At 45.4% G+C, this 25,888-nt stretch overlaps 2 protein-coding genes across 18 annotated transcripts in view; one reads left to right on the plus strand and one right to left on the minus strand.

Annotated features, from left to right (window-relative positions):
* Positions 1-2,226: 2,226 nt before the first annotated feature.
* The window catches only part of HERC3 (HECT and RLD domain containing E3 ubiquitin protein ligase 3), a 181,203-nt gene continuing 157,541 nt past the window's right edge, over positions 2,227-25,888 (minus strand). For all 17 annotated transcript variants that reach the window (XM_084973455.1, XM_084973457.1, XM_084973454.1 and 14 more), the window contains 3 exons: positions 6,685-6,868; positions 6,344-6,446; positions 2,227-3,978 (listed from right to left, as the gene is read on the minus strand). In XM_084973455.1, the coding sequence (XP_084829581.1) occupies positions 3,770-3,978; positions 6,344-6,446; positions 6,685-6,868 (496 nt within the window). In that variant the 3' untranslated portion in view covers positions 2,227-3,769. The remainder of the gene's footprint in view (positions 3,979-6,343; positions 6,447-6,684; positions 6,869-25,888) is intronic.
* Positions 20,618-21,509, plus strand: NAP1L5 (nucleosome assembly protein 1 like 5). The gene is given in 1 exon segment (NM_001206893.1): positions 20,618-21,509. A coding segment is annotated over 1 exon segment (579 nt). The 3' UTR covers positions 21,197-21,509.

Genomic DNA, 25,888 nt, shown 5'->3' on the forward strand with positions numbered 1-25,888 from the left:
AAGTCTAGGCTCAAAAACCCGGGGGCAAATCTTTTTCTGTGAAGGGCCAAATGTTAGGCTTTGTAGGCCAGGCAATTGTGATCACATATCCTTTTTTTCCCCCCAATCCTTTTTTAAAGAGAGTAAAACCCATTTTAGGTTATGGGCTATATCGTTTGCCAACCTCAGCTCTCCAGGATTTATCAACAGAGAAGCACCCATTCTAGTCACCAAAAGCTTGCACAGGGAGATGAGATATCAACTTGATTAAATTGCCTGGTTCCACTTTTGTTAAATCCCACTCACCAAAAGTTGCCTTAATTTAATGAAATTCTTTTTTCATTACATTGGTACTTTTCTGAAAACAGTGAAGAAATTTCTAAACGTTTGCACAAGAGGGAGAGGAGGTAGGTAGGTCAATCTAGAAACGTCCATCTAAGGTGTCTTCTTCTAAAGCAGTAATGAAGAGAAAAGAGGAAGATAGGCCAGAGAAATAGTCTCTAGAAAAGACTTTCATTCATGCAACAAATATTTAGAAGAACTTATGGAGCCTCTCTATATGCAAGCACTGCTTGTGGTGATGGAATTTTAGAATTTTAGAGTTGAAAGGGCCCTTAGAAATTATCTGGTCCACTCTCCTGATTTCATACATGAAGATTCTGAGACCAGACATTTAAAACAACTTGGCTATTTCCATTCAAAATCAAACATAGTAGACTTTTTTTGTCCCTCAAACTGAGCACATACGTATGCTAGTAACTGCCTGTTAAATGGAACTTATTACTGGAAAGCTACTGTTCTTTATTTTTTCGGCTGCACCCACAGCACATGGAAGTTCCTGGGCCAGGGATCAAATCCAAGCAGCAGCTGTGACTTTTACGCCACCACAGCCACTGCAACACCAGATCCTTAACCCACTGCACTGGGCCAGGGATTGAACCCGTGCTGCCACAGAGACAATGCTGGATCCTGAACCCGCTGCACCACACCAGGAACTCCTCTTCACCAACTTGAAACCGTCTATTAAGTCTGGTAAAAGAGAACACGGTAATTGTTCTTAAAAATGTATTGAAAAGCTGCAGTTCCCACTGTGGCGCAGTGGGTTAATGATCTGGCTTGCCTCTGTGGAGTCGCTGGTTCAATCCCCAGTCCGGTGCAGTGGGTTAAGGTTTTGGTGTTGCCACAGCTGGGGCGTAGGTCACAGCTCTGGCCTGGATTCAGTTTTTTGGCCTGGGAACTTCCATATGCAATGGAGGAGGCCAAAAACGAAAAAAAAAGTACTGAAAATTTTTTTGCTGTGTCTCACTTTTGCTAGGTCTAAGTGGGCTAATCAGCACCAGCCATTAGATCAGTGAGGCTTGGCTGCACCTTGAATTTCCCCTCTCCTCTCAAGGCTCCCCTCACCGGCCTCCCCCCATGTCTCCTGGCCTTGTGCTCTTCTCTTTCCACAGCTGCCAGCCCTCTGCTCTCAGCTGCCGTCCTTCCCAGGCCATTCCTCCACACATACCCCATCCACAGTTTCTTCTTCAAACCAGGCTCAGGTCATATCATAGCCTCTTTCCCCATCCCAAGGTCCAAGCTTTTTTTTTTTTTTTTTTTTTGCTCTTTTTAGGGCCGCCCCCGCAGCATATGGAAGTTCCCAGGCTCGGGGTCGAATCGGAGCTGCAGTCGTCAGCCTTCGCCCCAGCCACAGCCATGCAGGATCTGAACCGCATCTGGAACCTACACGGCAGCTCATGGCAACGCCAGATCCTTAACACACGGAGCAGGGCCTGGGGTCGAACCCACATCCTCATGCATGTGAGTCGGGTTCATTACTGCTGAACCCCAACAGGAATTCCCAAGTTCCTGCACATTTTGAAATTCCAAGGCTTAGCCTGGTTCCTCAGCCCCAAACGTACCTTCTTTTTCCTCAGTCTTATTTACCATTATTCTGTTTCCTCTGCTGCTCCCTTCAAATTCTTCCTGGCCCTTGACTAAACATGACCCCATGTTCAAGTTGTGCTAAGGCCTTCCCCTCCCTGGGAAATGCCTTTGTAGCCATGACAACCTTCCCGCATCCCACCCGTCCTAAAAGCCACCTGCTTCTCCTACCCTGCTTTCCTCTTCATTTCCCAAGCAGGGGGCTCTACCTGCTTGGGGCAGGAGCCAAAGGTGACCTTCCATTCGATTACTCGGGTAGATGACTTAATGCTTCTACTGAAAGCAAGCTACCCATTCTGCAAGCACAAGAAGAAATAGTTCTGGTTACGTTAAAACACCAAATTTATTGCATAATAGTGAACTATATGCACACACATAGAAAATAAACATTTCGTATAACAGTATATCTTTTTTTTTAATCTTGTATTATAAAGACTGAAAAACTACCAATTTAGCAATTGGAATAAGTTTTAAAAACAAAAAGAAAAAGCCAAAATCTACAATCCTTCATTGAGATTTGATGCTGTCTCACGGTTCATAAATACTTCGTTTTATATAAATAAGTCTCTTCTCTAGTGACTAGGAATTAGGCGGACATAGATTCTTTGCTCATGTAGCATGTTCTTATCCGTGGTGAAGAAGGTGAGCATGTCATGATTCTTGAAATACATATATTTGCTTTAAACACAATCCCCCCCCTCCGAAATCCCACTGTAAACAAACATTTCAAATGCAATAAAACAAAAGTTCCATAATAAAGAATGTCCTTGAGTCTTAACCGTTAGGGAAGAGGAGAAAAAAAAAAAATCTGAGTAGAAATTTTGCAATTTAAATAGAAATAAAAACTAAAGCAGACCGCATGCATCCACTAGAAGGAGCGGAGAGGAAGGGGACAGAGTCAGGTCACCAAGAATGGGATGAGGGGAAGAGAGAAGGGGGGGGGGACAGTGGTAGAGGCAGGAAGTGACAGGGAACAGGATAAGAAATTTATTATTTCTACTTTTCTGGGAGGAATTACTCCTTAAAAAATGAACGCAACTTGCTCCAAAAGCACAGTGATGGGAGGGGGTGGGGGCCTGTTACCTCGTCTTATTGTCAAAAGGCTCGGCGGAGTAACCAGACAAAATCTGGCTCAGCTGCAAATCTAAGAGGCTCTGCACGCCTTTAAGGGGAGCCGGGAACAGGCAGAGCCAGAGGGAGACGGCTAGTCCCTCGACAACTTTTTTTTTTTTTTTTTAAAGCAAGGATTTTTTTTTTTTAAATTAAATTCTCCAACAAATTCTCACGAGTTCCGCCAGAGTAATGGATCCCGATTCAGCCTGCTGGACTTGGGAATTTCTGAAGGAGTCCTTTCCGCCTTAGTCCTTATGGCTGGGCGGCAACGAGCTGGGAGCACTGCCAAGGCTGCAGAGAAGGACGTCCTGCATGTGCAGGTGGGCAAGGACGGGAGGGTCTGATTGCTCTTGCAGAGGAGGGAGAAGGGAGGAGCCAAGGGCAAGGAAGCTTGGTGAGGAGAGATCAGGGCTGAGAGAGACACTGGGGAAACGGGAGTGTCAAAATCCACTGGCATTTTATCCAGCAGAGTGCAACACGGCCACGAGTGCAAGGAACCTGGGGGATTTGGCTGAAAAACAAAAACACCTCCCATTCCAGGGCCCATCTGTCACCCCCATCCCCAACCCCTGATTTTTCCAAAAGGTTACTGCTTGCCACCCCAGACACTCACCCATCGGGTTCAGGATTCCAAAGCTGCAACCCACTTGGACCATAAAAAAATAGAACTCACTCCCCATGATTTTCTGTATGGTATGGGCCTCGATGTGGACGGTGAGGAAGGAAGGGAAATCGGGGGGCAGGCTGCGGAGCCTCAGGCCAGACTGAACCCCTCGTAGTTGTCAAGGGCCTGGGTCAGCCGGGCGCGCAGGACCTCTTTGCTGCTGTACTTGGGCAGGTCGAGAAGGTTGTAGCACGTGTGGGCCACAGGCAAGTAGTCCTCCCCGCTGGCTGTGGACTGGATGACAATCTGCAGGCTGGCCATGCCGTAGATGGGAATCCGGTCGCTGCCCGTGAGGAACACTGCAGCGGGGAGAAGGCGATTACCAGCTGCGCCCCCCCATCCAGCGGCTCGCTGCCGCTCTGGGGGGACCAGAGGGCAAGGGGGACACCCTGTGGCCCCTGTGGGAAGTGCAACCACTTTCACGCGCCGACAGGTACTGCATTTACTCTATGCTCACGCTTAGAAAGCCAGAGATTGCTTTCCAACCCTGGTTTTTGGTCTTACATAGATTAAAAAGTATACTTTTCGGAGTTTCCTCTGTGGCTCAGCGGAAAAGAGTCAGACTAGGATCCATGAAGATGTGGGTTCGATCCCTGACCTCGCTCAGTGGGTTAAAGGACCTGGTGTTGCCGTGAGCTGTGGTGTAGGTCGCAGATGCAGCCCGGCTCCCAACGTTGCTGTGGCTGTGGTGTAGGCTGGGGGCTACAGCGCCGATTCATCCCCTAGCCTGGGAACCTCCATATGGCGCAGGTGTGACCCTAAAAAGCAAAAAAAAAAAACAAACCTATACTTTTCATTGGCTAATTTCAGATCCTAATTATACACTGACACAAAGAAGCCATCGAAGGGAATGATGCTCAAAAATGCCCCCCCACAACAAATGGCCTCCACCTATGTAGCCCTCGTAAGTGCTATGAGCCCTCACACAGTCAGAGAGGAAGGGAACTGCTGAAGTCAGAGAGGAAAAGATCTGACTTCAGGGAAACCGGGAAAAAGCCTACAGTCGATGTGGCCTCAGGGTCTCCTCTCCCCTTGACTGTCTGATGCTAACACCCTTTGGCTGGTGCATTTCCGTCTGTTATCTGTGCTTTTGCCCTTCCCCGTCTCTCCTTTTTTCTTAAACTGGAAGAGCTGACACTGAGATGAGACAGCTCCCTCTTGCAACACACTGTGTGACTTGGGGAAAAGAGAGAGAACCCCAGCTGTCTTCTGTTTTCCAGCACTAGATTCTTTGTTGAATTGTGGGAAAATTACTTGAGAAATCATTAGTGACGGAGCACTTTCAAACATCACGCCACTACCCAAGACTGCAATATATATAAACATCCTTGTCAAAATCTGTAGCGGGAATAAAGAATTAATGTAAGTCTAACGGTCTCTAAAGAGAAAAATGTCTTTTACGGAACTCCCTGGACCCAGAGCAGGCTCCTCTCATCACAGCTCTATAATCCACAGGCAAATCTGACCGTCATTTGACTTATATGCCAGTGCTTTGCAAACGCCCATGGAACTGGGCAGAGGAGAACAGGGCTCTTGTCGGGAATTCTTCTCTAAGATCTCTGCTTCCTCTCACCCTTACTCCATGAGAGCAGCAGAATCCAGCAGCAAATCTTGCATTCATACTATTATATGCTCATTCTTACAAAGTAAAAGACACTGCCTTTCAAATGCTGGTTTTTCATTTTATATAGATAAAAGTTCTATACTGTTCACTGGCTCATTTCTGACCCTGATTATACACGGACACAAAGATGTGAACTATTTTTAAAAGGCTGCGTTGGTTCATGTACACTGCCTACTTCATTCTCCTTTCCAAATGACCCTTGTCACATGTCACCCAGCCAGTCACAAAGGACCACTTATCATATGGTTCCATTTCTATGAAATGCCTAGCACAGGTGAATCCACAGCAACAGAAAGCAGCCTGGTAAGGAGCAGGAGCTTGGGAGAAAAGGGGGCATGAGCGCTAATGGGCACAAGGTTTCTTCTCGAGCTAAGGAACGGGTTCCAAAGCCGACCTCAGCCTCGCACCTCTTAGTCCACGAAAAGCCCCGAACTGTACGCTTCACGTGGGTGAGTCGTAGGGGATGCCTACGGGACTCACGTCTCACTGAAACTGTTCTGAAGCACGTGTCCCCAGCTACCTCTGAGGAGAACACGCTAATCTTTTCCAAAGACTAGAGAGAGAAGGGGGCGTTAATCCAAACAACTGAGCTTTATCAGGGTAATTCTTGAATAACCGCGTATATATAAAACGACTAGTATTTGGAGAGCAGTTAACCATCAGTGAATTGCTTCTCTTTTTTTTCCCGTCACCCCTGCAGTGTATGGACGTTCCTAGGGCAGGGATCAAATCCCAGCCAGAGCTGCAACCCAGGCCACAGCTGCAGCCATGCGGGATCCCTAACCCGCTGGGCCACAGCAGGAACGCCAGTGAAATGCTTCTTTGCTCCCTTTCATGCACCTCATCCTGTGAGGCCACGGATGAGGATTCACACCCTCTCCTGTGCCCGAGACAGCCCTCAGCAAACGAGTGTAAGCCTATCCCTCACTCACTCTTTACCCCGTAAGAGCTGAACGTTTCCCGGCGGAGTGCATTGCCCTACACCACATGCAAACCCGGAATGTGGACAGACACACCACCATGACGTGACTGATACGTACGGAGAAACTTCTTCTTCTTTTCCAAAGGGAACTCGTGAAATGTTTCCCAAAACAGTTTCACCGTGGGATGTGCGGCTGAGTAGTCACCCTTGTAGACGGCGGTCTGCCCGAAAAAAGACGAAAAGGCAAAAACTTATCTTACAAAAGAAGAATTGCTACAGGGCATGTTTGCACACCACGTGCAGTGGACAGCAAGACACAAGCACTGCCACGCGCGAGGCCTCCCAATCCTGCTCCATCACAGAGGATGAGAGAGAGAGAGGCGGCTCGGGGAACTGCGGGTCCCCCCCGCCCCAGGTGGCCGTCCCTCGGGAGGAACCGCGGGCATCTCTGCTGCTCACCTCTTCCAGTTCCTCCCAGTTGTAGTTGCTGTTCCCCACCATCATGGCCCTCAGTTCGGAAGGCTGGAAGAGCTCCAGCACTTTGCCGCCACACACCTTGAGGAAGCCGCTGGAGAAAGCTGTGTACCACTCGCCAACGGAGATTTGGAAGACGTAATTCACATAAGCATCCACAAACTCCTGCCTGTCCGGAGACCCAAGAAACAGAGGATGTGAAAGCCGAAGCCTGGGAGACCGTCCCAGGTTCCCCTTCTCCACGGAGACGGCGTGAGATGAACCATCTCACCCAAGTCTCGCACCCGAGGGATCCTATGGCATCTTGTAGGTTGCCGCCCATCCGGCCCTAGGACTCCACCAAGGAGTCTCAGGTGATCTGTGCCAGGGGAGGCAGGAAGCAAGAGGAGGCGACTAGGCAGGTGTGTCCACACGACTGACTTTACTTAACCTGAAGTGCTCCAGTTCTCATCTTGTTTATGGTCCTACTTAAGCGAGTTCAGAAAAAACGTTGCCTCTGTTTTCTCATCTTTAAAATGGGGTAAGAGTTCAGTTTTTAAAATAAAAGCCGCTAATATAAAAAGATTATTGTACTTGTATTGTACTTATTATCTTAACCATAGATGCTGAACGTTCTCAGGCTGCAGGCCATGTACTGCTTTCCCGGATTCCATTAGACAAAGGCTGTAAAACGAAGAATGTTGCCCACCGATCCAATTCTACAAGGATCGAGTCTTTAGCCACTCCAGTCACTGACCTACTGTATACCCTGAAAGGAATTCAGGATGAAAAGGGCATGAATCATTCTGTGTTTGGGATATGCAGGCCCCCAGATGTTTAATGCATATCACAAGAATTTCGATGACCCCAGATTCTTGCGCCTTCCCGTACATAAATAAGCCATTAAATCATTAATTTGAGATACCTGTTTTTCTGTGATTAGCAATAATCTCTTACCAAGATGTTTGCTTGACTACATGTTTTTCCCAGCCAAAAAAAAAAAAAAAAAAAAAAAAAAATCATGCCTATATTGGCTCTTCTCCTAGCTCTTCAGAGCAGTTCCTCAGAGCAATCTGAGAGGCTCTCTCCCAGGCTACAGTCCTCAGTAAAGCCCCTGAATAAGCCCCCAAATCACGGCTTTCATGCTGTGTGTTTCAAAATTTTTTTCAGTCAACAGTTTTGGCAACCACGCAGGGACCAAGAGCAGACTTCTCTCTTTGGCCTGAACTCTCTGAGGATCTGGACACTGGGACCAGGAAGAGCCCTGTCTGCCTCCTTGGTGAGACCAGATTAATTTGGGTAAGTCTGTCCTGGCCTCGGATATCCTGTCTCAGCTGAACATCCTGAGGTTTTACTCAGCGGGGGATAAAAAGGGAAACGAATGACTTCTCGTCTGTAAGAGATGGAGGAAGTGTCCAGTTGAGAGAGAACGGGAAGGGTGTATTCAGCTGAAGAGACGCTGGCAAGGTCCACACTGGGTGATGAGCCAGGAGGCTGACCTGGTGTCGTCCCTTAAATCATCGACCTTAAGAAGATTTGTTGGAATACCATGAGAGGTTTCAGCTCCAAAGTAAGGGACACAGCTCCTCCCAGCCAGTTACAGTTTTTTCAGGCAACTGAGCAATTTTGGGGAGTGGTGGAGGCAAGTCCTCATACCGTGCAGCAGTCCCATAGGAAACCCACTCATTCCTTTTAAAACTCACTCAGGAGTTTCTGCTGTGGCTCGGCAGGTTAAGAACCTGACTAGTATCCATAAGGATTCAGGTTCAACCCCTGGCCTTGTTCAGTGGGTTAAGGATTTGATGTTGCCACCAGCTGCAGCATAAGTTATAGATGTGTCTCGGCTCCCATGCTGCTGAGGCTGTGGCATGTGTCAGCAGCTGCAGCTACGAATGGACCATTAGCCTGGAAACTTCCATACGCTGCAGGTGTGGCCCTAAAAAGAAGAACAAAACAAAACAAAAACCTCATTCATCCAGGGATGCACATATAAAAATTGGCCATTTGGTGCTCAGAGCCCCCACAGCAGTGCTAGACCGCCAGGAGGAGAAACTGAGACATATCAAGAGCTGGAACAACTGCAGAGTGACAGCTAGAAGAAGTAAGCTCACAAGCAGCACAATGGCCCACCACCGTGTTCTAGAGCGATTTTACTCCAAGAAACCAACTTCAAAATGAGAAACAGAATCTCGCAAACAGCAGAAAAAGTGGTGCCAGATAACCCCTAATATCCCCAACGGGTTTACATACATACAGAACCCACACTTGCACGTGCTTATTTAATTAGGAACGAAGGAAAACCACCCTGAAATGGCCAAGACGGGGCTCTTTTTGACATTCAAAAAAACAAAACAAAACAAACTAACAACTTTTCTGCATAAGCAGTTAGAGAAGCCCAGCTTGATGACACAGCTTTTCAGAATTCTGACCCAAAGGGAACACAAGAGTCCTTCTAGGACGAGCCTGCATTTCTCTCCCTGCATCTAAAATTTTCTATCAGGGCTTCCAGGACTCTTATCTAGACCATGTCTAATTCCTGGACTGAGGGGATCCAAAGGGAAAGGAGGCCTTTTAAATTCAAGTGAGTAAGCTTATTCCAATTGTTATAATACCCGATTCACGACTAAGTTTTAAAATGAAGCTATGGGATCTCTGTTTACATGTCTGTGTGTATGGTATAGATATGTCTCTACTTCCCAGTGGTACTACCAAAATTAATATGTAAATGAACTCCACTTAAGTGGCTTGAAGGAAATCAAGTGCTTATATAAAGTCTCAGAAATAGAAACAAAACTAACCCAAACGAATTTCAGGTTCACATGATCTAGGAAACAGTCAGTATTAAATTACTATTCAGCACTGAATTTAGTTTAGGTTTGTTTAATTAATATAGACATGTCTTCAGAGTCTTCAACATTAGGTATCAAAATTTATTATACCTAGATTTACTACAAGTCACATAAAATCTTACTATTTCTGCTACAAAATTTGTCAGCAAGGATGATAACTCGGTATGATGAAATATAAGTAAATTAAATGTAAATGAGACAAAAGGTTTTAGGGGATCACTTTTAAATGTAAATGAGACAAAAGGTTTTAGGGGATCACTTTGGGAGTAATTCGGTTTTATAGAATGTCTATTTAAAATCAGTTTCTCCAAATATTTGGTTACCTGAACCTTTAGAGTTTGGCTAAATCAGGTTAAATGATGGAAATTTACTAAATATCTAAATCACCCCCTCCCCCCAAGATACTGACACATCAATCACTGAACATAGGCTCCCTTCTACAGAGAAACCGAAGATACTCAGAACTTAGTAAGTGTGTATCTTCAATTATCTACCTTCAGTACTTCTGGTTTACCATGGTGCATTTCTTAATCTCCAAGGCTCTAAGTGGATGGCCCTCAGAAAATTTATTTTAGAAGAAAAAAGTTGTAAGGCCACTAGCTGGGAATCCGTCACTCGCTGAATCAATCATACTTTCTCTGGCCCTGGCCATGAATGTGAATTCTCATTGAAAGTTACTCAAGCTCAGTGAGAGCAATGAGCTAAACTTCAGTCAAAGAACACAACTTTCCAATGAGCTAAACGTCAGTCAAAGAACACAACTTTCCAATTATTAGAAGGGGCCTTCCCTCAGTTATGGGGTGGGTGTATATGGCTAACGCCAGGCTATGGTCCTTTTAAGAGTCTGCCTATGTTGGGAACAATTAAAATCATGCCAAAGATAATCAGCCAAATAATATTAGAAAATCGGGCTGAGAGTGGCTTATGGGAAATGCCAACATATCATTTCCCTTAAAGATAGCGACTGGGCGGGGGGAGGTGCTATAGTACAAACTGGATCAGGTGACCAGGAATATGCGGGGACTCAATGGCTCTGCTGAACCAGTCTGTGGCCCTGGCTTCTGCCAGGATGGTTGGGAAGATGTACCCTAGGGGTCCTTTGGGCTCAAGGCCATATGTGTACCAATTCAGATCTGACTCCAGCAAACTCACCATTAATACAAGCCTGATGGATTAAGGGATGTGCACTGCATTGGTATGACCATTCAGCAGCTATTTTTATGCCTTCAGGAGGACTGTAATCACCCACATGCGAGCCTTGACTAAACTCACCCAGGAGGCCCTAAACGAGAGGAATCCAACTTAGCCTACTGACTCCGGAGGTCTCTGTGACGAGAACGAGCAGTGTTAGAAAACACATGTCCTCAAGATCTTGCAGCATCTCAAGGAGGCGGGCGCCTATGCCAGCCTTCAAACTGAACGCTGCCTTTCGATACCAGAACACTCTCTAATACAAGCCATTTAATAACGCACATGGAAAACGCAATTTCTGCCTTGAGAGATCCACTTCCTGGTTGTGGTGGTCTTTTAAGGAGCTGGTTTGGTTCCGGAAGCTCATGCTCGAATCCCTATTTATGACCTTATTAATGTCACTGGCTGTGTTACTTACAGCATGTCTAAGATCACCGTTTCTTGCGTTACCAGGTCTCTCTCGACACTAATGATGGCTCGACGTCTTGAGGCAACTGATCACATACACAGCCCTGTACAAAATTAACTGTAAGGAAAACTATTTCCGGCACTATAACAGACTAATAAAACAGACAATCTGGAGAATTTGTAAGTTATTAACAGGGCCTCATCCAGAAGAGCACACAGAATGACCTATCAACGACATCCCTGCCTGACCTTGGAATGAGCCTTCTTAGTGCCGGGGGACAAACTGGCCATGAAATGTCTCTCAAGTCTTGGTCAAATGTATGGTTAAAAGGGAGGGAGTTACAAAGCAAAGACTATTGCCCGCCATCCAGTTCTACAAGGATCAAGTCCTTAGCTGCTGCAGCCACTGAACACTGTGAAGGGAAATCAGGATGAAAACCAGAAGGAAGCACTTTGTTTTGGATGACGGGTCTCTTTAATAAGACACATAGTTAAGGAAGAAATTCAGTGACCCTAGCTGACTGCATCTTCTCATGTACAGACAAGCACTTTCTGTGTGTGATTAGCAGTAATCTTTCACCAAGACGTAGGCTTAACTGCATGTATTTCCCAGCCAAAAAGAATTCAGATGCACTGGCTCCTCCCTCATCCCTTTAGAGCAAGTCCTGTGAGAAGCTGTCTCCAGGGCTATAGTCCTCAGTAAGTTCCCTGAATAAAACTGAAACTCACAGCTCTCATTTCGTGCATTTTCTGATTCTGTCAACAGCCAACAACATTTTTCTGATACAACTGCCCAAGAGAAGCACCACGAGTATGGTTTTTATTAAAGACTGCGATGGTGAATTTTATGTGTCAATTTGACTAGGCTGTGGTGCTCAGCTGTCTGATCAAGCATCGCTCAGAATCGTGCTGGGAAGGCATTTTTCCATGTGATTACCACTTTAATGAGCAGACTCTGAGTAAGGCAGTATAGTCTTCATAACTTGAGGGGCCTTCTCCCATCAGCTGAAGGTTTTAAAAGACTGAAGACCTCCAAAGAAGAAGGACCTGGGCCTCCAGACTGCCTTCTGACCAAGACTACAACACTGGAGTTCCCCTCGTGGCTCAGTAGTTAACGAATCCGACTAGGAACCATGAGGTTGCAGGTTCGATCCCTGGCCTTGCCTGGTGGGTTAAGGATCCGGCGTTGCCGTGAGCTGTGGTGTAGGTCACAGGCACAGCTTGGATCCCATGTCACTGTGGCTGTAGTGTAGGCCGGCGGCTACAGCTCCGGTTAGACCCCTAGCCTGGGAACCTCCATATGCCATGGGAGCGGCCCTTCTAGGCAAAAAAAAAAAAAAGACTGCAACACCAACTCCTGCCAAAACGTTCAGCCTCTCGTCCTGCTCTGAAGATATCTGACTTGCCAGACTCACAACTGCCCAAGCAGATTCCTTAAAATCAGTCTCTCTGTATGTGTGTGTTTATTGCTGGTTCTGTTTTTCTGGAGCCTAAGACAGACTTAAGTACCAGGCAGGGGGGTATTACAACAGCAAATACCTAAAAACGCAGAAATGACTTTGGAATTGGGTAACAGGTAGAGGCTGGAAGGGCCCGAGGCAGTGATAGAAAAAGCCTCGGTTGCCGTGAAGAGACTGTTGACAGACATGAAAGGACATTCTTTCATGACAGACATGAAAGGACACGGACATTAAAGGAGAGTCTGGTGAGAACTCGCAGAGCAAAGAGGATGGCTATAGAGAAAGCGTCTGCTGTCTTAGCAAATACACATAAATCATAAAAAGACCACTGCTGGAACTAAGAATGTTCAAGTACTCCACCGAGGTCTCGAACGGAGAGGAAGAACACGCTCTTTTCTGGAAATTGGAGAAAGGCAATCTTGTTATCAAGTGGCAGCAAACTCGGTCGAGTAACATTCTAGTGTTTTATAGAAAGTAGACCTGGAGTTCCCATCATGGCACAATGGAAACGAATCTGACTAGGAGCCAGGGAGGTTGTCGGTTTGATCCCTGGCCTCGGTCAGTGGGTTAAGGATCCAGCGTTGCCACGAGCGGTGGTGTAGGTCGCAGACACAGCTCGGCTCCGGCGTTGCTGTGGCTGTGGTGTAGACCAGCAGCTACAGCTCCGATTGGACCCATAGCCTGCGAACCTCCATATACCTAGGGTGCAGCCCTAAAAAAGACAAAAGACAAAAGACAAAAAAAAAAAAAAAAGAAAGTAGACCTTGTAAGTAGTAAATGTGGTTATTCAGCGGAGGAGATTTCTGAGCAAAGTATTGAAGGGGTGGCCTCGTTTCTTCTTATTGCTTACCAGAAAGTGCAAGAGGAAAGAGATACATTAAAGAGGGAATAATTATTAAGCAAAAAGGAACTAGAACTTCAGAGTTTGGAAAATTCTCAGCCCATCCTGAGAGCTTGCTCTGGAACTAAGGCCAAGGGTGTGGCTGAACAGCGGTTTGCTAGAGATCAGGCACGTGACTCCTGGATCCCAGCAAGCATCTCATCAGAAGCCAGGAATAGAGATGTGGTTCTCCAGGCAAGGTCTGTGGAGGACCCGCTTGTCTGACGGTTTGGACCCTTAGGAATGGTCTGGAGACCAACAAGGTTTGTAAGAATTTTACACCAGCAGAAACAAGGCCAGCTTTGCACTGAAGGGGCAGAGATGGGACAAAATGAAGACGGCTGTCAGGATTCCACAGGTGTGCCATGAGCCGGTAAAGCCACCTGCAACCAGGTGTTACCTTTCAACAAAAGGGAAGAAGGACCCCAAAGGCAGGTCAGAGTCCAGTTGAGCTGTCACTGCCACCATGGGCATAGGTCCGAGAACCAGGGCTGGCCCCTCCACGGCCGCAGAAGGCAGGACTTCCACCCCAGTGGGCCAGAGGACAAGCATGGAGCCAAAGAGGGTAATTCTCCAAGCCTTAAAACCTAACGACATTTGCCCAAGTCTAGGATTTGCTTGGGTCCCCTTCCCTCCTTCTGATGTCTCCTTTTTAGAATGGGAATGTCTTTCCAAATGCCCGTCCCACCATTGTACCTGTAAGCAAATAAGTGGTCTGGTTTCACGGGCTCACACTCTATAGAAGAATTCTGGGACTTCCCGTCATGGCACAGTGGAAATGAATCTGACTAGGAACCATGAGGTTGCGGGTTTGATCCCTGGCCTCGCTCAGTGGGTAAAGGATCGGGCATTGCCGTGAGCTGTGGCGTAGGTCACAGATTCGGCTCGGATCTGGCGTTGCTGTGGCTGTAGTGTAGCCCGGCAGCTACGGCTCCAATTAGACTCCTAGCCTGAGAACCTCCATATGCTGCAGGTGCGGCCCTAAAAAGAAAAAAAAAAAAAAAAAAAATTTTGTCTTAGGATGAATCAAACCTCGAGTCCCAACTATACCTGACTTAAATGATATTTACATGATATATGAGTCCAGATTCTCCAAAAAAACAGAACCAAAGCAGGGAGTGTGTGCATACCTATATCCATATCTACAGCTCTATCTATAGAGAGAGAGGGAAGGAGGTAGAGAGAAATTACAAAGTATTAGCTCATGAGATTACGGAGGCTGACGTGCCCCAAGATCTGCAAGCTGGGGACCCAGGAGAGCCAATAATGTAGTTAAAAAACAGGCAGACGAGAGACCAAGGAAGGACTGATGCAAGAAAAGACGGATGCCCCTGCTCAAAGGCAGGCAAGCCGGAGGAGTTCCTCGTACTCCGCCTTTTTGTTCTACTCAGGACATTGACTGACTGGATGAGACCTCTCCACATCAGGGAAGGCAATCAGCCTTACACAGTTTCCTGATTCAAATGTTAATCTCTTTTTTTTAATTTTTTTTTTTTTACTATGTAACTATCATCATTAAGATTGTATGGTAGTAGACCATCAAAGAAAAATGATTAAAAATTAAGACTCGAGACACAGACCCTTTTGTCATTATAAATCAGTGGGGGAAGGACAGCTGATTCAATGACTGATGCCAGGGCAACGAGCAGGACATACAGAAGAAGAAAAAAACCAAAATCCTGCTACGGACTGAACTGTGTCCCCCTAAAGTTCTTACGTTGAAGTCCTCACTCCCAATGTGATGGGCTGGATATGGGCCATTGGGGAGTAATTAGGGTTAGATGAGGTCATGGGGATGGGGACCCCATGATGGGATTGGTGCCCTTATAAGAAGAAACACCACAGAGCTTGCACACTTTCTACCCCCCCCCCGTAGCACCCCCCCCCACAAGTACTATGGGAGGACACAGAAAAGGTAGCCGTCTGCACCCCAAGGAAAGAGGCCTCACCAGGAACAAGTATGCAGACACCTTGATCTTGAACTTCTAGTCTCCAGAACTGTGAGAAAATAAATGTCTATGGTTTAAGCCAAAAAAAAAAAAAAAATGTTAATCTCATCCAGAGACATCCTCTCACACACACCTAAGAGTAAGGTCTAACCGAGTTATCGCTGTCCTCCACGACTCTGCCAAGTTGACACATAAAACTAACCATTACGGATGAGACTTTGGACTAGAAGTTGATGCTAGAATGGGTTAAGACTGGGGGATCCTGGAATTGGGTGAATGTATTTTATTGGTGAGAAGAGCATGGATCTGGAGAGGACCAGAAAGCGTTATGTTACGGGCTGGATTATATTCCCCTAAACTCCATATATTACAGTCCTAATTCCCAATACCTTGGAAGGTAACCTGATTTGAAAATAGGGTCTTGACGGAAGTTATCAGGTTCAAATGAGGATATTAGGGCAGATCGTAATGCAACAGGCCCGGCATCCTTATACAAGGGGGAGATTTGGGCACGGCCATGCACAGAGGGAGAAGACAGCTATCTACCTGCCCAGGAGAGTGGCCCGGAACAATTCCTTCCTCACAGCCCCCAGGAGGATCCAAACCTGCCAACACCTTGATATTGGAGTTCCAGCTTCCAGAACTGTGAGGTGATGAATTCCCATCATTTGAACCAATTAGTCCGTGCTACTCTGTTGCCGCAGGCCCAGCAAACTGATACACAGCCTGTAATCCCTACCTGACCATTAGTATTGCTCTCAACCCATTTTTTTCTTTAATAAGGACCATGAACAGTTACGGATGTTTATTAGGCGCTAGTCCCTGCAATAAGTACTTGCAAACACACTCGCTCCGTGAACACTCAAGACTACCCTTTGAGTAAACTTGATATAAATGAGAATTATGGAACAATACAAATAAAACACTTGAGAAATCAAGGAAAAACAATTTTTGAGGCTGATGTGATCATTATTAATTTCAGAACTGAATTCAAGACAAACACCTCCTAAATGGGCAGGGACAGAAACTGAAGCCAGACGTCTGAGTACAGACCTGTGTTCCCAAGCACCCAGCCACCTCACTGAAGAGCCCCCCCCCCCTTCCCTGCCTGGCCTTTTTCATTTCCAATGTGACGGCTGCATGAGAAATTATAATACACCGAATAAGACTTTCTAGCATCACAGCTCAGCTATGCTATTCACAACTGTGTATTACTGCAGCAGCAATCATGCACTAGAGTCCACGAAGCCCACAAAATGAGACAGCTCTTAAGGAGTTGAGATAACTTTTAAACAAATAAGTTTTTTAAAGCAGGCACCACATGCATTGCCAAGGGTGTTGAGAGGTCTGAAACCAAAGTGTAATAAGGATGGTTTTAAAAGCTTGTCAGACCAGCTCTAAAATTTAAACAGGAAAGCAAACGAACTAAAAGAGCAGAACAATTCTGAAAAAGAACAAAGTCAGAGGACTTGAATGACCTAATTTCATGACATAACCGTAAAGCCACAGTCATCAAGTGTGGTACTGGTGAAAGGACAGACACATCAATGCAACAGAACAGAAAGCCCAGCAACGGACCCACCTGTACGTGGCCAGTTAATGTTTGACAAAGGTACATGAGCAGGTCTCTGGAGAAAGCACAGTACTGTCAGTAAATGGTACTCTATCAACAGACTATCCACATGCAAAAAGCACATTTCCCTAAACCCCACACCGATATAAAAGTTAACTCAACTGGATCAGAGTCTAAAAGTGAAACTTTAAATTAGAAAACTTCTAGAAGATAACACAAGACCAAATCTTTAAGGCCTTGGATTTGGCAAAGGTTTCATAAAGATGACACCAAAAGCATCATCTATAAAGAAAAAAACAAATAAAATACATCTGTTAAAATTTCAAATGTCTGCTTTTTGAAGACACTTACAAAAACGAAAAACAAGCCACAGACTGGAAGAACACATTTACAAAACACCTATCTCACACGGGACTTATACCCAGCATACATAAAACATTTAAAAATTAGTAACAGAGCAAACATTTCAACTTAGAAAACGGGCAAAAGATCTAAACAGACATTCTCTCAAAGAAACTCTATGAACGACATATAAGCACCGTGAAAGACAGTGTCACTAATCACTACTGACATCACACACAACGCTTCTTTTAGGTTAGGAGACAAAACCACATTAGATTAGGGGGCAAAAACCCAGTAGTGCCAAATGTGGAGCAACAATGCGGCACATACATTTTGGGTGTGAAAGCAAAATGGTACAGCCACTCTGGAAGACAGCATGGAAGTTTCTTATGAAGTTGAACCTACATTTACCATCCGACCCAGCAATTCTACTTCTAGGTATTTAGCTAAGAGAAATAAAAACCTTTGCTCACACAGAAATCTGTTGGTGAATGGTCGCAGCAGCGTTATTCCTAATCACAAAAAAACTGGAAACAATTCAAATGGGAATATTACCCAGGAATAAAAAGGAACAAGTTACTAACAGATGCAACACCACGGATGAATCACAAAAGCATTACGCTGAGTGACAAAGGCAAGACTCAAAAGGCTACACACATATGATTCCATTTATATGACGTGCTGGGGGAAAAAAAAAAAAACTCACAGAATTTTATAGACAGACAACAGATCCGTGGTTGCCAGAGCTGGCGGGAAGGGAAAGACCATGAGGGAATGACGGCTCTACAACTGCAGACTGCAGGGTTTACATGACTTGACTGTATGTTTATAGGGTAAACTTTATTGCATGTAAGTTATAGCTCAATACAGACTTGGAAAAAAAAAAAGAGAGAGAGAGAGAGAGTAGCCTAGCTTAACACAAAGTTTAAAGATTTTTTTTTTAAAGATAGGCACACCCTGGATGTCTCAAGCAAGTTAAGTTGGTCAAATGGATTTGAGCAAAGTTTCAGTTTTGCTTTGTCTTTTTTTGGCCGCACCCACAACATGCAAGATTCCAGGGTCAGGGATCAAACCCAAGCCACAGCAGTGATAGTGCCGAGTCCTTAACCACTAGGCAACCAGGACATCCCTGTTTTGTCTTTCTAAAGTGTATCACAGCTGCTCTATTCTAGGAGTTAGAAGGCCTGGTTTCTGCCCCTGATTGTGCCAACGAAATGATACAAATTATAAGAGAATATTTATCTCACTTTATTTTTCTGCTTCCAAGTTCCTTATGTTTAAAAAGGAGAAAACGCATGCCTAACCTCAAGGCAGCAACATCCACCAAGAGATGATATATGTAGTACGTTGGTAATAAATAGAATATGTACAGGAAAAATACAACCGAATATAGATATATTATTAGGTCAAATTCAGAGAGGGTTGAGATTAAAATGTCAACCTTAAACAGTAAAACTCAATCATCACAAATGGTAAAAGGGAAGAAGAAAGTAAATTGTCTGAAACAGAATTAAGAAAGCAAAATAAAGGATCACAAGTACCCAGAAAACTAGGATGTTTGCTAATGAATGGGACTATAGCGGGCGTTTTGTAAACAGTTTCTTTCTTTGGGGAAGAGCAGAAAGATGTCCTTTTTTATTATTATTATTACTCAATGAATTTCATTTCATTTATAGTTGTACAACGATCACAACAAACAAATTTTATAGCATTTTCATCCCAAACCCTCAGTGCGTCACCCCACACCCCAACCTGTCTCATATGGAAACCGTAAATTACATGTCCTTTTCTAAAAGGGAATATTATTGCACGTTACCGTTGCGTAATAATGTCTGCAACTTAATTATTTTGTAAACAAAATATTTTAACACGTGCTTGCTAAGCGTCAGCACTAAGTGCTTTACATTATTATTAACTAATTCAATATTCATAAGAACCAAAAGACTACACCAAATCACTTTGGGGAGTAACTTCCTATCATTCACACGTGTTTACAAAAAAGCTTCAGCAACTCCCAATATAATGAAAGTAAAACATTTACATCAGTAATGCTGAATCTGAAAACATGCCTGCGGAATCCCTCGCAGTAACGTTTGTCTTCCATATCTCTGCCCTGGTCCTTGTGCAAGAAGCTGCAGGTTTGGTTTAATAAATGAGCAATTAAAATGTCTACTCATTTCACTACTAGAAAACAAGAATTCCATATTTAACTTTTTTTTTTTTTTTAATGTTCTCAGATGCTGCCAATCACCGGCAAGACCCACACAACACATGCCGAACCGTGGTGCGCCTTGGCATACACCCGTGTGTGTCTGTGCGTCCCTAAGGCACAGCAATCCTAAACACAAGCTTCAGCTCCGCTCAGTCAGGGGCTCTCGCCCTGGGCCCCAGGGGTCAGAAGGCCTTGTGCGCCTGGGCCGGCCTCCAGCTTTTTCCTTCCCACAGGACAAGGATTCTGAAGAACCTTCTGGAACATTCCAGGATACCCGGGTTCCTGAGATTCCCTATCCCTAGGGGTCCAAAACTGCTTCCAGGGTCCGTTTAGCTGAGAAAAGGCTCTGTCCCTGGTAAATACGCTGCTGGGCGGAGAAATGGCCCAGAGGGTACGTTGGGGGGGCGGGTGAGGGGGGATGGGCGTGCAACCTGCACTGTCCCCACCCCCCACGCACCCTCATCCGGGTCCCACAGAGGGTGGACCGGCGTCGGTTCCACCAGTCTGGGAAGACACTCACTGGAATCGGAGGTGACCAAAGCCGACTCCCCCCCACCCCCAGAGAAAGCCAGAGGCGCCCCACCAAGGCAGCCCAACGCCAGCGCCGGGGAGATGGAGACAAACACCAGGCCAGATGCACGGCCAGATGTCCCCAAGCACCCAGGGGGGCTCGAGGGGCCAAGTGGAAACGGCTGAGGCCGTCCACGCACTTGCTACCGACGTGCCGCAGACCCCCGCTGCCATCCCCAGCCGCACTCCACTGGGGGAGGGCTGCGGGCTGGGGGGGGGGAGAGTATCTAGGAAACGGGTCCTGACGCCGCCCGCAGTGCGGGGGAGACGGCAGGGTAGCAACAGGAGGCGGCCGGTGCGGTTCGAGGGCCCGACCGTCAGCTGATGCCGCGGAGCCAGTCAAGGGCCCGCGGGAGGGGGGGCGGGGCCGCGCCGCCACCGCCGCCACCGCCGACGTCAGCGCCGCTTGCCACTTGCCGCTTGCCGCAGCCGCAGCATCACTGCGCTGCAGCTCGGGTGCCGGCCTCTGCGGGAGCCACCCAGACCCCTGCGCGGTTGCTCTGACATGGCCGATCCCGAGAACCAGGGCCCCGCGGAGCCCGGCCAGGCGGCCGCGGCGGCCGCAGCAGCGGAGGCGGCCGCGGCGGTGGAGGAGGTAATGGCGGAAGGCGGTGCGCAGGGGGGGGACTCGGACAGCGCGTCCGGAGACTCGGACGGTGCGGTCGGCCAGACGGCCGAGGAGCCCCAGGCCCCTGCGGAGAATGCACCCAAGCCTAGAAATGACTTTATCGAGAGCCTGCCTAACTCGGTGAAATGCCGGGTCCTGGCCCTGAAAAAGCTGCAGAAGCGGTGCGATAAGATCGAAGCCAAATTCGACAAGGAATTTCAGGCGCTGGAGAAAAAGTACAACGACATCTATAAGCCCTTACTCGCCAAGATCCAAGAGCTCACCGGTGAGATGGAGGGGTGTGCATGGACTTTAGAGGGGGATGAGGAGGAAGACGATGAGGAGGAGTACGAGGAGGAGGAGGAGGGAGAGGAGGAGGAGGAGGAGGAGGAAGAGCCTGCGGCAGAGGCTGCGGCGGGGGCGGCTGCCAAAGACGAGGGTCCCCACTCTGCAGTGTCTGATGACGCCAAGAAATAAGCGGGGGCCGAGATGGCAGAGGAGAATGACGATGCAGATCAAAACCCAGATTTTTTTTTTTTTTTTTAATATTGGTGGACTTGAAAAGGCTCAGGTTTTGCACCAAAATTCAACGTGAATCAATTCTGACATTCCTGAAACAATACTAAATTGATGCAATCCGATTCTGGCCAGCCCGTTTCAAATGTGATTTCCAATTGGAACACAAAAACATCGAAAAGTCTTGAAAAGGAGTTAAATTTAAAATGATGTTTTCATGATCTCTTCTGCGAGGACTGGAGTTGAGACTTACGAAGGGTGTCAAGCAGATATGAAGTAAAGACGTCACTTTGAAACCCTTTCATCACACCATCATCGCCCCACGCACTGAACCCACACACAAGCCGAGACGGAACGTGTTTCCAAAGCCCAATTCTTCCATTTCTTTAGCCCTGCAGTTTTCCAGCGCAGAGAAGAAGAACCCAAGAAAAAAAATCTCATCTTTTAAGACTTTGCTTTTATAACCTAGACCTCAGCTTCACACTTTTCGAGAAGCGTGATGGAATGCAGGAAGCCGGTGCCAGAGATCATGACAGTACTGTTAATGAGGCCAAGAAAACTGCCACTTCAAATTCTAAAGACTGTGCTGAGTATGTGAATGTAGTGAAACAACGTGGTTCTGAGAAGGAGGGTGTAGAACCTGTACAATATTGTCAACATACGTGTGCATTATTTAGAGTCTCGTGTTTATGTGTGTTTTCTTGAGCGTGTCTACTTACAAAGGTGTAAACCCCCCCCCCCGATGTTTAAGTATTAAATCCCTTTATTTAGCATTGTAGAAATCTTAATTTAATTGAAACGATGTAGAATCTAGTAAATTCTGTAAGGCATGTGTATCCAATGTTATGTAGTTTAATCCTTGTGAAGTCTTTTTTGTCTTGTAGCTTTTAGGAGGTAGCTGTGAAAATGATCAGAACTCTTCACTGAAGCTAATGTTCAGAAAAAATATATACTTGAAGAACCAATCCAACTGTGTGTCCCCACCCCCAGCTCAGAAGTAGAAAGGGTTTCAGTTTGCTTGTGTTAGCTGTGCCTTCATTATTTTGCTATGTACATGTGATAGATTAAATATAAAATGGTGCATAATCAAATTTTACTGCTTGAGAACAGACTGGCATACAGTAAAGGAGTTTTAGGAGGACACATGTAATGGAAAGGCTCTTAGCTTCCTTGTGGGTTTTGAATTGTGTGATCTGTAAAGAAACATGCGAATAAAGTTGTTTACCACTGTGGTGTTAATAAAACAGTATTTTCAAAAAACAAAAGGACTCGTACTCTGACTGGAATCAAATCCCAGCTCTGGCTCTTGTTAGCAGTGAACCTCAGGCAATTCAGTTAATCTGTGTTCCTGTTCCCCTTATCTATCAAAGGGGATGGATGGTAACAGTTCCTTCCGCACAGGGTTGTTATGGAGAACAAATTGGTGAACTCACATAAAGCCCACAGACCCGTGTCTGACACTGAGTGCTCAAGAAATGTTAGCGCTTCTTATTATGACTATTACTATTATATGAAAGATAAAAGATGATTTGAAATTCAATCCTCCATAAGTTACAAAAGGGGAGAAAATGCACACCCTTCTATTCTTAAGCTTATGATTTTTATTGCTAAAGAAGATTGTGGCCTTTAATTCATCGGAAAACCCAGGAAATTCAATAAGCTCTCTTGTTTTGGTTTCTTCAATATAAAAATCAAGTTCTCATTTCCTCCCAGAAAGGATAAAAGACTTTAATATAACATAATGAATATATAAAGAAGGCTATTGAAGCTTTATATCTGGGCTTTCTAAATGAAGTATAAAATTTAAAACTTCCCCCAAAATTTTAAACACGGATGTGTTTTTTTTCCCATTTCCCCTAAGGGTTAAAATCACTCAGAAGCAAAACCAGACTGCTTTACCCCAGGGAATGGAAGGAAGCTCTAACTTGTTGCTAATGGCAATAGTTGAGCAAAACCTTAGGTAGTATTCATCTTCATTAGGGCCAGGCCAACAAAAAGAGAAAATCAAAATTATGTGTTACATGAGAAGTCAGTGATTATCCTAATCATATGATTATCTGAAATAAAAGCAAAAAAAAAAATTTAGTAAAATTCAAAATTTCCTTCTTTTCCCTAGAATAAGACTGTTATCTAATATTTTTCTAGGTCCAACAAAAAAGCAAAAGTGAATGAAACAAGGCGTGTAATTAGTGGGGAAAAATTTGTTTTTGCAGACATGTAATTATATATGGAAAACCCAAGAGAATCAACTGAAAGCTGTCACCTTCAAAAAGATTGAGGAATGGACCAGTTACTAGGTAAGTATATAAAAACTAATAACTATTTCTAGGCATCAATAATGATAAAAATACATGCAAAAGGCTCTTTCACAGTAGACATAAATCAAAATATTTATAAAAACCCTTAATATTAAATGTATATAGCCTATGAGGGAAAAGAAAACAATATCACAAATGTAAGAAAGGCCTTTGGACGGTAAAACTGAATATGACAAGAGTGTCCATTCTTCCCAAATTAACCTCGAATTCATTACACTTCCAATCAAAACCAAAACTGGATCTGGAACTATATAATGCCCCTAATCTTCACCTGTAAGATGATGGAAATAATTAAGATTTTTACCTTAGACTACAAACTCCCCCCCCAAAAAAAAATTTTAATGAAGAAAATGCATTATTAAGTATCAATTACTGGACAAGGAAGGGCTACGTTTGGAGAGATTTAAGACCAAAAGAAATAATAGATAGGACAACACAAAAATTAAGAAATTATAAGGATGTAAACACACTCCATGTTTTTAAAAGTAAACAGCAATGGGGGAATAAAATCTGAAATAACCAGGACAAATGGCTAATGGTCTTTATATAATAAGGAATATAGACAAATCACAAATCCCTATAGTCTTAGGGAAATGCATAAAGGACATCAGCAGACTACTTCAAAAAGGGGAAATGCTGCCACCGAGTTTGGGGCAGAAGCCGGGTCTGAGAGCTGGCAGGGCAGCACTGGATACCCCAGGCCTCTGGCAAGGTCTGGCACCCGCACGTGCCCAGCTGTGTGCTCTGACCGTGGTTCTCAAACTAACCAGAAGACTTTAGCTGTGGGGTTTTCTAGCTGCCTGTCAGGCCACTCTTGGCCACTTTTCTCAGGGTTCGGGCACGTCTCTGATGCCCCTTCCTAACGTCAGGGAACTTGCACCATTTGCTCTCCGCATGGATCTTCCGCCTCTGTTCCCTGCCCTGCTTATTCGAGGGTTCCTGGGGCAGCCATAAAAGCTGCATTTTAACAGGTAGCAGGATACCCTCCCTCCGAGGCAGGTCAAACGCACTCCCTCATCAACCATTTCAATCCACGAGAGGCCCGAATTAGTAAGCGAGGCACAACACAGCTGGCGGACAGAAAGGCAGCATATGCGCCACGCATTCAGCTCGGTCTCCGAGAGCATCACGCTCGGGACTGCAGCCCGCGGCTGCGCCCCGCACCCCGCTCTCCCCGGCTCCGAGCGTGCACTCGAGCATCTGCAGACGCATTTGCATGTGCACACACGGACACAAACACATTTGTTTTATTGAGGTGAAATTCACAACACATGATTAGCCATTGTGAATGAACAAATCCGTGGCATTTAATAAATTAACAATGTTGTCCCATGACCACTGCCATCTAATTCACTGATTCTTAACACAGTATTTCAGAGGTAAACATCAGCAAAATGTATCAAAAGCAGCCTAAGTATGGAAGGAAAAGAAAATTTGACAACTGAGATGCAATTTCTTATTAAATGAGGTTGATTTAAAAAAAAAAAAAAAAAGAACACTCAGTATTTGTAAGGATTAGGTGTAATGAATACGCAAATACACTGATGATAACGTATAAGCTGGCATAATTCATTAGCAAAATCAATTTAGCAAAAATATCAACAGATTCAAAATGACAGACACGAATTCAATTTCACCCTTGGGACCTTATCATTAAAAAGCAATTTTAAAGACACACAAAGCTTTAGACATAAGATGTTGGATACAGTCTTATTAAAAATGAAGAAGAGGGAAGAGAAATTAAAAGGGAGAGGAGGGGAGGAAGAAGAGAGAAGCAAGCCAAATACCCCAAAGCAAAAGAACAGAAAATGCACAGTCACAGAGCAGGCTGTGCAGCCACTATTCAGGGTAACCGAAGCACCGTCTCAGCCTAAGTCCAAACATCCAGACACACAGTTTTATACGTATATCATATGTTTTTAACAATGCCAACTGTGTTTTTTAAAAAAAATCACACAGTCTGCCTGAAATGAAAACAGCGAACTCTTCAAAGTATTTCCAGGGGGTAGGGGGCCATGGGAACTCTGGAGCCCTGGCCTTGGCCTGTCGGGGGCAATGTGCCCAGAGCACAACGCTGGCACTCAAACTGAAAGGCTTTGAATCCTGGCCCTGGGTTCGAACCCTGGACTTCGGGCTGCGTCGCCTCAAAGAAGTGACTTAGACTTCTCTGTGCCTTAGCTTCTTTCCCCGTAACGTCAGAAGGACTGCATGGGAGGGACTGAGAATAACGCCTGACACACGGGAAGCGCTTGAGAAATGTGCCTGGCATTTTAATTGCCTGCTAGTCCTCTAAGGGTCCAGGGCAAGCACGACGCAAATCGTGATGACAGCTCTC

This window comes from Sus scrofa, chromosome 8, assembly GCF_054392235.1.
Source record: "Sus scrofa isolate SSC_HxYL_T2T_F1_AM1 chromosome 8, Sscrofa_HxYL_maternal_Yorkshire_Landrace_v2.0, whole genome shotgun sequence".
NCBI classification, from domain to species: Eukaryota; Metazoa; Chordata; class Mammalia; order Artiodactyla; family Suidae; genus Sus; species Sus scrofa.